Raw genomic sequence first — 12,041 nt, 5'->3', positions numbered from 1 at the left:
TAGCTTTAGGAAACTAGTATAGTCACTCTTGGTGGAGCCAGAAAAGAAAGAAGCAATAAATCTGGTGTCATGTAAACCCATATGCTCATAGCTCTCAATTACCCCCATGGGTGAAGAATGGGGAAAAAATTACATACTTTTTAATTATAACAAAGATATAACTTACACGTATATGAAGCTCTTCATTGATGGATTCTTTTTTATTGGTCTTTTTAACATCCAGATACCTGACCAGAGGGCCAATTGTGATTCCCTAGATCATAAAGAACAAAATAAAAGGGTTTTGTTGGGATGAAGACTGTCATCATAGAAAGCAAATCTATTATTAAAAGTATTAGAACTTTTCACTTTTAAAAAATAAAAAATTAATTAAGTAACTTTAATTGAGGTAATTAGGCTACCCCTATCAGGTGTTGCCACCACATACCATCCAGCACCAGATCACCCATAGTACTCCACTGTAGTCCACTGTGCTGCTATGCTTACTTCTATGTGCTTAGTTTTTAGTTCTGATATGCTTAGTTCTGGTGACTGATGGTCACCAGTCATCTTTCAAAGATTAAGTTTTTGAACTTTTCAGTTTCATCTCCTCATGTTGTACTAATCTCCACTGAAAAATGTTGCAGTGTTTACTTTAGTCCTTATTTAATTCTTTTAAATTCTGCAATGAAAACCAGCATTCATTATGTTTAAATTTTAAAACCTGATTTAGTTTCATCTTTTAAAATAACCTCTTATTAGTTTACCAAGAGATAACTTCAGCAAAGGTAAAAACTTGTACTATCTAGCTCTAATTGGAATCTCATGCTTAACAATATAAAATAGATATCATTCACCTGTTACCCAGGAATAATTTTTTTCTTAATGTTTTATTGATTAATCTTTTTTTTAAAAAAGATTTATTTATTGGGCCTCCCCAGTGGCGCAGCAGTTGAGCGCTGGGTTGCAAAGCTGCCCGCAGCCTCTGCAGTGCTGGTTCAATCCCCGGCACTGGGTACAGTCAGAAGCGCGGGAGGGTGAGAGAATTCACCAGAGCCAGAGCGGGGAGCAGAGCAGGCAGAAGGACCGAAGTACACTGCTGAGGGGAGCAGCGGGCGGCAGGAGAGGTCTGATCGCTGTGTGGGACCCTCGCCAGGTGGCCAGGGATCAAATGGGCGCTGCAGAGGCTGCGGGCAGCTTCGCAACCCAGCGCTCAACCGCTGCGCCACCGGGGAGGCCTATTTTAGAATTTAAAAATTAAAGTGATGTAGAAATATTTGGGAATTTAGTATGGGTATAAAGCACAATTGAAAATCAAATTGTTCTCCCTTTTAGGTACTATACCAATTTATACATAATCCTGAAATAATCTACTGAATTTGAATGTGAAAGAAATTTACCAACCTGAATAAATACAGTAAAATATATAACGACTAGAGTAGCAGTGACAAACATTTTCTTCCTAGGAAAAAGAGACAGAGGAAGCAAAAATGCAAGTGAAAAACTTCCAGCTCCTCGAACACCACTGTAGAAAATTATGCACTGGTCCTTGATGGAGAAGGGGAAAGTCCGGAACTGGTTACTGACATAGAAGAGAGTAAATACACCTAGAAGGTGGAAAATATGAGAAGCAGGTCATGAATGAATAAAGATATAGCACTAGTAAACCCAAATCGTGTGTATGTGCCTTCAAGGAAGGCAACTGATTTCATCACACACCCTTGATTATCCATCCCAAACAGAGTATCTTAGAGCTTTACTTTTTTACTAGTTGTGAAACTAGTAGTGTTTCAAGTTGAAGTTTTCTCTGGTAGTGCTCACGCTCTCTCTCCGTATGTATGTGTGTGTGTTTAAAGTAATAAAAATTGATACTTTTTGATATAAGAAATAGCATATGTGTTCTCCTTATTCTTAATTTGTCTCTTTCTGTTGTCTTTGTCTTTTTTCTTTCAAAACTAAGTAAAGGACAAGTATTACTTGGGGGCAAAAAACCCTTTTTATTAGCTCATTCTCACTAAGTACACAAAGGAGGTGTGTAATTTTAAAGATGTAATGAGTCATCTCAGTGACTGTGGTCCCTGCAGGGTGAGCAAATCTTATGTGGCTGGTTTGGTTGTTCTGCAGCTTCAATGCAAACAAGAAAGGAAAATTGGCAAGGACTCAATGGAAGAATCTTGCTGTCAGTAAATGGAGGGTGGAGAGTAAAGACTAAGACAGCTTGGTGTTTTCTACTTGGTACTTCTATCCCCAAGTGGCCCACATGTCCAATCTAACACTAATGCTGTGATTTTTGGTGGGAAAAGTCCTTTCAATTAAGTTCTGATTAATTAAAGAAGATATTTCACTGCAGAATTATAGAGCTCTCAGTATTGTGAGACTTCTAATCACAGAGACTTCACAGTAAGTGCCCTTTGGATAATAAGTGCATTGATAGCACAGGAGACAATAACATTTAAAACTTTCATCTTGTGTGGTTTGTTTTGGCTCCTCCACATACTTGTGCAGGTTCTTCATCTTATCACATACTTAGTTTCTTCACCTGCTTAATGGATACTATTTAATTCAGGGGGTGAATGCAGGGTTTAAATAGATGTAATACCTATCAGTAACATAAAGCAAGAAATTATATGTTCTAAGCCTTCATGAATTGGAACTTTACTACCTACAATGAGTCAGGCTGGGAAGAGAACAGGCTGAGAGTGGGAGAACAGGATTCTACACCTGCTCTATCACTCACTGTGATGTGAGCAAGCCAACCATGCTCTTGGTTACTATTCCATCAGTACCCTAAATATAAAATGAAGGAATAGGGCTGGATGGCCACCAAAGGTCAACAATATAGATGCATTCACAATATTAATCCTCTCCTAGATGGTGCCTATCCTTAAGTTTTACTTCTCTTGACATTTGCTCTACTCTGCTGTCAATAGCTACTATTTTAGAACTGAAAGAGACCTAAGAAATCTATTGAAAGTCATCATTTTGTGATTGAGGATAAAGATTTGCAGTAGTTAAATGTCTTTGCTAGTCAAATAGCTAATCAGTACCAGAATTCAATGTGAGTTTATAAAGTTATGTCACAGTTTCCTTAATTCTTTTCTCCCCTGTGTACCAAACAGGTACATGCATTCAGAATTAGTCTTACGCATATTTTAATATTGCTGCATTCTTTTTATTCTTTCATAAATCCTAAAACCCACCCTAACTTAATTTAGAATTGATACATTCAAAATAGTTCTAATATCTCTTTGGGCAATTGACTTGAAAATATTGATCAAAGTCATTTATAAAAACTTCAAATATTGATCAAAATCATTTACAAATATTGTTTCTAATAAAAAATATTGTAGTTCAGTAATTAATGTTTATAGCTTCATAAACAAATATCTAAGATAAATTAGCAATCAAGGCTCCTTTTTTAAAAATTAGGCATCTTTCACAGTAGTGATGCGAACCACATTAAATAATGTCACTTTACTAATTAATACTAACCAGTTTTAAAATGATTGATTTTCAGGTCTTTGGTTTTCTATACATACATCACACTCACCCTTCAACTAACCACCTGTACTATTTAGGGGAATGTTTTCTAACAGTAATTACCTAACACAGAATACATTTGTGAGATCTCACTTTTCCTGTAACAAAAGTGTAAATGCCCACAGCTTATAACCTATATCTGATTTAAGGTGCAAGATGATACAAATTGGCAAAGAAGTGAAGAGCAAGGGATAAATTTACTGAGTTATATTTAAATGTGTATATGTGAAAGTTCTTTTCAATTAAAAAAAAATACTCCAGCCATGCTTCAGTACAGAACCTTATCAGTCAGTAGTTACTTTGAACTGATTGAAGGAGCAGACAGAAAACACTCCTAGTCACCCCAAGGTGCCTATACTCCCCTAACCAGTAAAACCAGTTATCATAATCTATTATTTCTACTTTTCATGGCAGGAAGGAGTAAAAACATATTTTTGAAAATGACAGGCAGGGCACTCCTGGCCCCTGCTATCTCTTACTGATGGCTCTCCAGATCTGGCAGAAGATCAGCGTGAAGCAGATGAAGGCCCAGTTCCACTCATGGTTCTTCCCAACAGTGGACACACCCATGAAGATGAAGATCAGGGTCTCACTGACACTGCTCAGCATCTTCATGAAGTACTTGATGGTTGTGTAAGATGTCTGGGACACGTTTTCTTCTACATACTTTTTCATTGTCACCGCACAGGCAGTGATTCTGTAAAAGGAGCAGTGTCTCAGAGAGAAGCCACAAAAGGTTGCCCCTCCAGGAAAAGTTCTCTCTATTGGTGATGCCACAGATACACAGGTCCTGGATTTATCCAGAAATAACAATCTCTCTAGCTGCACATTTCCAACAGGATTTTTTTCTTCTCCTCTTCTTTAAGGGGCTTGCACAAGTTGAATGCAGAGGGGAAGTGACAGTGAATGGTTTCTCAAAACAAAATATGATGCAATCCCTATACAAATCCCATGCAGAACTGTTTCCATTTAGCTTTCCCTCATCCAGAGCAGTGTCAGCCACATCTCTACCCTCTGCTTCACTGTGTCTTAAACCAAAATAAATCTAGTGCAGCTAAATAGAATAATTTAGCAAGGCTCCCCTAAATGAGAAGCATTTCTTACAAATTATTCACTGGTGGAGTCCAGGTAGATGACAGTAGACTGAAGACACAGGATTGCCTCCTTAAGACACACACACACACACACACACACACACACAGCCAAAATAGGAGCCAAAACCCCTGAGGGAAAAATAGATTATCAGTATACACAATAGGCGCATAAACCTGAATAAAAGGGTAGGAAAATAAATTTGCTGAAAGTAATTACAAGGCAGTAAAACCCACAAGAAAGAGTGGCTGAAGTGCACTGTGCCCTACTGCTATTGACTCATGCACACACCAACACTGGGGCTCCTACGACCATGAACTACACTGGATAAGGAGTGCATGAGCAGGTACCCAGGAGAGAGGGTGCTTGTGGGAGAGCCACAGAGGTGAGGGCACAGAACAAGGATTACTGATTGGCGTCTGAGACTTATAATGCAGAGAAGCCATAGTCCAAATCAGGTCAGAGCACCTCTGGACTTGCTTCCAGAAAAGACTACGACTGAGGCCCTGGCTAAGATATCTAAAACACAAAGAAACACTTTTCAACAGGAATTTCAAATTCCTGAGCCTACTAGAGGTGACCCTTTGATGCCTATCGCCCTGTCCTCTTTTAAACCTGCTACCCCTCCCTGTACCAGTCACCTGACTATTCCAACAAGTACAAAAACAACAGTTAAAAATTTACCCTTACTGACAAACACACAAAATTGAAAATGAGGAGACAGAAGAACATGGTACAAATGCCAGAACATAAAATCCCTGGGAGGGGCCCTGACTCAGAGGAGCAGCAGGGCTTGACAGAGGGGGCTCAGGACAAGAGTCCTGGCAGTGCTGATGGAGCAGAAAGAAAATAATGGTGGACAGAGGCAACCACAGAATAAAGATAATGAAAATATGACGCAGCTGCATTCAGAATGATGGCGTTAGGAAACACTCTAGCTGAGTTTGAAAATACAATTGAGGACCAAAATAGTAGAAAAACAGAAACAATGGAGAGAATTAATGAACTTGAAAGCACACTACGGGAGAACACAAGAATAGAATGAGATAGTAAAAAACAAATATAAAATATAAAAACAGTGTAAGAGCACTCTGGGACAACTGAAAGAGAAATAACATCTGTGTTATGGGGATCCCAGAAGAGGAAAAAAAAGAGAAAGGCATAGAAACCTATTTAAAGAAATAATCACTGAAAACAATTTCACTCTGGAAATGAACCAGAAGTTGTGATTCAAGATGCCCAAAGAGCTCCAAACAAAATAATACCAGATATTATACATCCACACATATAATAATAAGCTGCCAATAACCCACCATAAGGACAGAATTCTAAAAATTTCAAGGACAAAAGGGTAACCTGTAAGGGAATACCAAGGACACTATCAGCAGATTTTTCAAGAGAAGCATTACAAACATGAGGGGACCAGAAAGAGAAATTCTGGTCCCCAGCCCAGAAACTTCTCAGCAAGATTATCAGTCCAGATAGAGGAAGAGAAAGGAACATCATTAAAAATTTAAAACTAGGGACCTCCCCCATGGCGCAGCGAGTTGAGCGCCACGCTGTGAAGCTGTCCTCACCCTCTGCAGTGCCGGTTCGATCCCCGCAGGCTGGCGAGGGTCCCACATGGCGCGGCAGACCTCTCCTGTCGTGCCCTCTGCCCCCCTCAGCAGTGTATTTCCGTCTTCTGCCTGTTCTGTCTTCTGCCTGCTCTCTCTCTGGTGAATCCTCTCAACCTCCCGCGCCTCTGGCCTATACCCCAGCTTTTGTATAAAAATAAATATTTTTTAAAAAGGTATTAAAAAAATAAATAAAAAACTAAAAGAATGTATTGACACCAAGCTGCATATGAAAGAAATGCTAAATGCTAAATGGATAACTATAAAGCAATAGAAAAATGAATAGCAAATCAAAAGGCACCTAAATTACTTAACTTGAAGGAGGGAAAAGACAGTAACAATATGGCCCATTAGAACAAGCCAGAGACCTGACCTTCCAATGGATCACACAGTTGATCATATACTGGCCTCAGTAAAACCCTCAAACAAAAAGTAATAGAAGTAACACATAAGACAATGGAAATAGAACCTAAAAACATAATAGGAAGCCCTCAGAAAAAAATTAAAAATTATCAAACCAACAAAAAACAAAAATATAACAAAAGGACTATAAACACATATCTCAATAATCACCTTAAATATAAATGACTTGAACTCACCAGTCAAAAGACAGAGTGACTGAATGGATAACAAAAATCCCAACCATCTGCTATTTACAAAAAACTCACCTTACCTACAAAGACAAGCAAATACTTAAAGGTTGGAAGACAGACAAGAAAATGGCAACCCTTCCAAAAAAAAAAAAAAAGCAATTAGGAATAGTGATACCTTTATTTGCTAAAAATAGGCTTTCAATTAAAAGGTAAAAAGACATAGAAAGGCATTATATTATAAACAATAGCCTAATTCAACAAGAAGAAATAACACACTGCACTGAATGATGGAACACCAAGATACATAAGACAATAACAGAACTTAAGAGATTTTGACTAGAACACAATAATGGCAGGGATCTGGCTTTATCTACCCCACTCACAACAATGTACAGATCAGCAAGACAAAGTGTCAATAAGGAGACAACAGCTCTAAGGAAGGAACTAGGCCAAATAGGTGTAACAGTCATCTACAAAACACTTAAACTTCAAACTGCTGCCCTCACCTTTTTTTTTCAACTGCACAGGGTACATCTTCAGGAATAGACCATATCTTGGGATGGAAGTCAACTGTGTATAAAACCAGAAAGATTGAAAATATACCTAGCACCTGACCACAATGCCATAAAACTAGAAATCAACTACAAAAAAAGCAAAAGACAAAAAAGGGAAAAACTATGAAGGTTAAATAAACAGCATGTTGTTTAATAGCAATTGAATGAAAAAGGAAATCAAAGCAGAAATTAAAATTAGATATCATGGAATATTTCATAGCCATGAGACAGGACGAAATGCAGCCATTTTCAACAAATGGAGCAAATTTGAAAAACTTGTATGCAGAAAAACAAGTCAGAATGATTAAAACACAGATTGGACATTCATATGTCCAATGATTACATAAAGCATTTTCAAAAATTACTGGGCATCAACAAACATCCTGGGGGCTCTGAGGTTAAAGGTAGGGAAGAAAAGGGACAGGTGACACAGGGATGGTGGTGGGACAAAGAAAAGGAAAGAATTTTTATTTATTTATTTATGCATATAAGAATGTGGTATAGGCCAGATGTGCGGGAGGATGAAAGTATTCACCAGAGACAGAGTGGGCAACAGAACAGGCAGACTGACTGAAACACACTGCTGAGGGGAGCAGTGGGCAAGAAAGGAAAGGTCTGCCACGCCATGTGGGTAGCTCCCTGGGATCGAGTCCACGCTGCAGAGGCTGCGGACAGCTTCATGATGTTGCGCTCAACTGCCTGCGCCACCAGGGAGGTCCAGGAAGGAAATTTTTTAAAATAATATAATTAGTATAAAAGTGAGCAAATGTGAAGATTCTATCCTGTGATTTGAGTACTTCAAAGTAACTAACAGTACAGCCTTGTAAAACAAGAGAAAAGACAATTTTTCCTTTAGAATGCTTCAGTTCTAGAGCCACTTAAGAAGTTTGGGGCAAAATAATTTTTGCTTTACCGTAGTACTTTTACCCTCTTTCGGGGTAGGAAAATGATGAGTGCCTAGATTATTTTTTATTTAATTGAAGTGGATATTTCAATATAATAAAATTAAATATTTGTTTTAGTTAGATTTGAGACTGTCATAGAGAAAACAATATGATCAAACATAATAAGCCAAGTTGATATTACTCATTCCAAGATTTACATAAAGATGCACACTTTAAAACTATCTTTATTAGGGAAAAGAAATCTGAATTGTTAGTCTTACCCATCTACCTAGTTTCATTCCACACTGAAGAATACTGGAGAGGTGATGTGGCTTGAGGGAAATACCAAAGTAAAGGACACAGAAATGACATCCCCTCGTTACATGCTACCCTTGCTGCAAGGTTAACTTTAAAGTAATTGGCTTTTCAGGCAAAAAGTAATGACTGAAATGGGATTTCAACCTTGAACTTCTCCCAGCTCATCTTTGCATCAGCTTTTCTGAGGATTCTAAATTGACCTTAAAATTGCTCTGTTCTTCTCAGGCAAATCACCAGAAGAGAACACACACAAAGGCCCAGAAGAGCATTTGTTTGGCACAGCACCTGAATTAGATTTTGCAGAAGTTTTAAGAACCTAACTCCTTCAACAACTTTGAAGATTAGCATCAGAATGCCAGTCTTCCCAGGTGCTAGCTCACAAGGTGTGAGCCTAACTTTGCTTTTATTGCTATGAGAGTTGGGTTCTGGTTTGTACTCACGCCAAGATGCCAGAGAGATAGAGTGTCTCCGCAACTAAGTAAGACAAATAGCTGAACATGAAGACGATGAGGGGTTCAATTGCAGAGATATTCTGAGTGAAACGTGTGATAAATGCAGAAATGAATCCAAAAATGATGCCAAAAAGTACTCCACCGACTCCCACAATAATGAATCGGGCACATCCAGCCAAAATGTCGACAGGTTCTATGTCTTCGAATTTATGCATCTTTGTGAAGGCAATCAATATGTTGTATAAGACCTAGACAAAGAAAAGATGGTAAAAGAAAATTAACATGAATTAGAAATGAGAAGCATTTACACATAGATTCTTAGCTTTGTGTCCTGCTTTGCATACCTCTGTGGACACTAGGGGAGGGATTTTCTCTGCTTTTTGTTGGTTTCTGGTGGTTGTTGGCAGTCCTTAGCCAAGGATATGTCACTCCACGTTCTGCCACTGTCTTCATGCCACCCTCCCTGTGTGTGTCGTGTGTCTCTGCAGTGTTCTCACCACATTTCCTTCTTATAAGGACACCCATGTTGGACCTGGGGTTCATCTTAATTCAGGTTGAGCTTAATTTGACTAAATGTATCTGCAAACAACTATTTCAAATAAAATCACATCCAAAGGTTCAGATGGATATAATTGGGGAGGTGGGGAGGTTGACACTATACAGTCTAGTAAAGCTTCGAGAACTAAAGTAATTTCACAGTGAAATTAATTTGGGCTATAGACTAGCAAATTTTAGTGGTACATTTCAGGGTACAAATGATTTCATTTTGAATTTCAAAAGGTGCTTATTTATGACTTGTCCTCCCAATGGATCACATGTTTCATTAAAAAGCCTAGGAATATAAATATGGGCCTCCCTGGTGGCGCAGCGGTAGAGCGCCGGGTTGCGAAGCTGTCCACAGCCTCTGCAGTGCCGGTTCGATCCCTGGTTGCTCCCCGGCTACCAAAGGAGGGTCCCACATGGCGCACAGATCTCTCCTGCCGCTCGCTGCTCCCCTCAGCAGTGTACTTTGGTCCTTCTGCCTGCTCTGCTCCCCGCTCTGGCTCTGGTGAATTCTCTCACCCTCCCGCGATTCTGACTGTACCCAGTGCTTGTCTAAATAAAAAAAAAAAAAAAAAAAAAGCCTAGGAATATAAATCTCTTGTATAGCCAAAGCATCTGGGTATGTGATATATGACCAACTGGAAAATATCTATCTGCTTGTGTATTAACCATATATTACAAAACTCTTATACTACTGGTCTATTTTATTTACAAACAGGAAGCCAAAGTTCAAGAAAGCTTTGGCTGCATTTGAAAGAAAATTGTGACTTACGATCTCAAAATGAATCCAAAAGAATCTTAGAGGCTGTATCCTGTTTCAGTGAGTTTAATTCAATTTCACCATTTGTCTAACCTAGAGCAACTCACTTATTTGTTTTAAAAGCCCTGGGGTTTTCACCTCTGGAGTTCTACTCACATTCCAAGGGAGTGAAGCCAATTCACAAGATCCAGAAAAAGCAGATTTGAATGAGTGCAAATGGGATCTGAGTGTTTGACTCTCAAATCAGAGGAAGCTCATAGGAAATGATTGGAACTCAAGGATTTGCATGTTGTTACCACAGATGAAAATTATTTTGCACTGCTCTCCAAATTACAAGTAGCTCCCTCCCTAGTCTGTCCCAAGAGCCTGGGAAAGTCAATCAGATCAGCCTGTCCCTTGACACCAGTATGCCTTGCCAAGAAGATGCCAAGGCAGTTTAGAAGCTAAAGTGATACATATAATTAAGAAGACTACATTTACAGGTGCAATTCATGTAACAACATGTAAAAATAACTCATATATTTGAAATTGCCAAGCTCTGAATGTCATTATATTCTAAAGGATTTTGTTCAATTTCAAATCACAATGTATTGTTTACATATTGGAGGGGAAATATCAGCCAATGCTAAATCTCAAACATGACCATAGCACTAATAGAGAACAAGGTTAGATTTACCGCCTTCATTCAGTGTAGAAGTGTGATACAGTCATATAACAAGAAATACATATATTTATCTTTGTCCCCATTACCCGACATTGCATTCTTAAACATTGTGATTTCCTGAGTGATAAGGGTGAAAGGAGTGTCTTTGTTATTTATATTGAGCATTTTTCAATTATCCCTGACATTTTTGCTAATGGGATGCTTCTTGTGGACCTCAAGAAGCTTCAGGTTGGAGTCCTGCTGCCAGAGGAATCAACCATCTTTTTAGAGGATTATAACTTTCAGCCCTATCCTGACCTCCAAAGAGAGAAAGGCTGGAGGTTTAGTTCCATAACCGATGTCCAATAACTTAATCAATTGCACCTATGTAATAGAACCAACATAAGGACTCTAAAAGATACGGTTCAGATGATTTTCAGGTTGGTGCTAGGAGGGTGGTGTACCTGGAGGGGACATAGGAGTTCCGTACCCCTAATCCCACACCTTGCTGTATGCTTCTTCATTTGACTGTTCCTGAGTTACATCCCTTACATTAAACCAAAATGCACAAGAAGACTGTTTTCCTGAGCATTGTGATTTATTCTATCAAATTACCTAGCCTGAGGAAAGGGAACCCCTAACTTTCTGTCAGAAGTATGGGTGACCCAGACTTGTGATTGGTGGCTAAATTGGGGGCAGTCTTGTGAGAGTCCATGGAGTCTTCTTATTCTGCATAGTTCATGTCAGCACTGAAATAAATTGTGGGACATTCAGTTGGCATCCAAGGAGTGGGAGAATTGGCTGGTGTGGGGAAGAACAGGTACCATTTGGTGTCAAAAGGATTATATTATGGACTTCTGGGACTCCTCAGGAGTCAGAGAGTGGGACTGAAAGTTTCAAGTCTCTAATCACATGGTTACTTTCTCTGGCAACCAGCCCCCATCCTTGTTACCTAAGAGTTTTCCAAAATTCTCCTCCTTACAAAACAAGAGACACCTTTATGGTTCTCATTGCTTAGAAATTCCAAAGTTTTGGAGGTTCTGTGCAGGAACAAGATGAAGACCAAA

At 38.9% G+C, this 12,041-nt stretch overlaps 1 protein-coding gene across 1 annotated transcript in view; it reads right to left on the bottom strand.

Annotated features, from left to right (window-relative positions):
* The window catches only part of SLC9A4 (solute carrier family 9 member A4), a 42,569-nt gene that overhangs the window by 21,026 nt on the left and 9,502 nt on the right, over window positions 1-12,041 (bottom strand). The window contains exons 3-6 of the mRNA XM_037528935.2: window positions 9,017-9,276; window positions 3,999-4,216; window positions 1,384-1,586; window positions 167-253 (exon numbers count right to left, since the gene is read on the bottom strand). Coding sequence (XP_037384832.1) covers window positions 167-253; window positions 1,384-1,586; window positions 3,999-4,216; window positions 9,017-9,276 — 768 coding nt within the window. The remainder of the gene's footprint in view (window positions 1-166; window positions 254-1,383; window positions 1,587-3,998; window positions 4,217-9,016; window positions 9,277-12,041) is intronic.

This window comes from Talpa occidentalis, unplaced genomic scaffold (assembly GCF_014898055.3).
Source record: "Talpa occidentalis isolate TD23 unplaced genomic scaffold, MPIMG_talOcc4v2.1 talOcc4.5, whole genome shotgun sequence".
NCBI lineage: Eukaryota > Metazoa > Chordata > Mammalia > Eulipotyphla > Talpidae > Talpa > Talpa occidentalis.
This window is presented reverse-complemented; position numbering and strand designations above follow the sequence as displayed.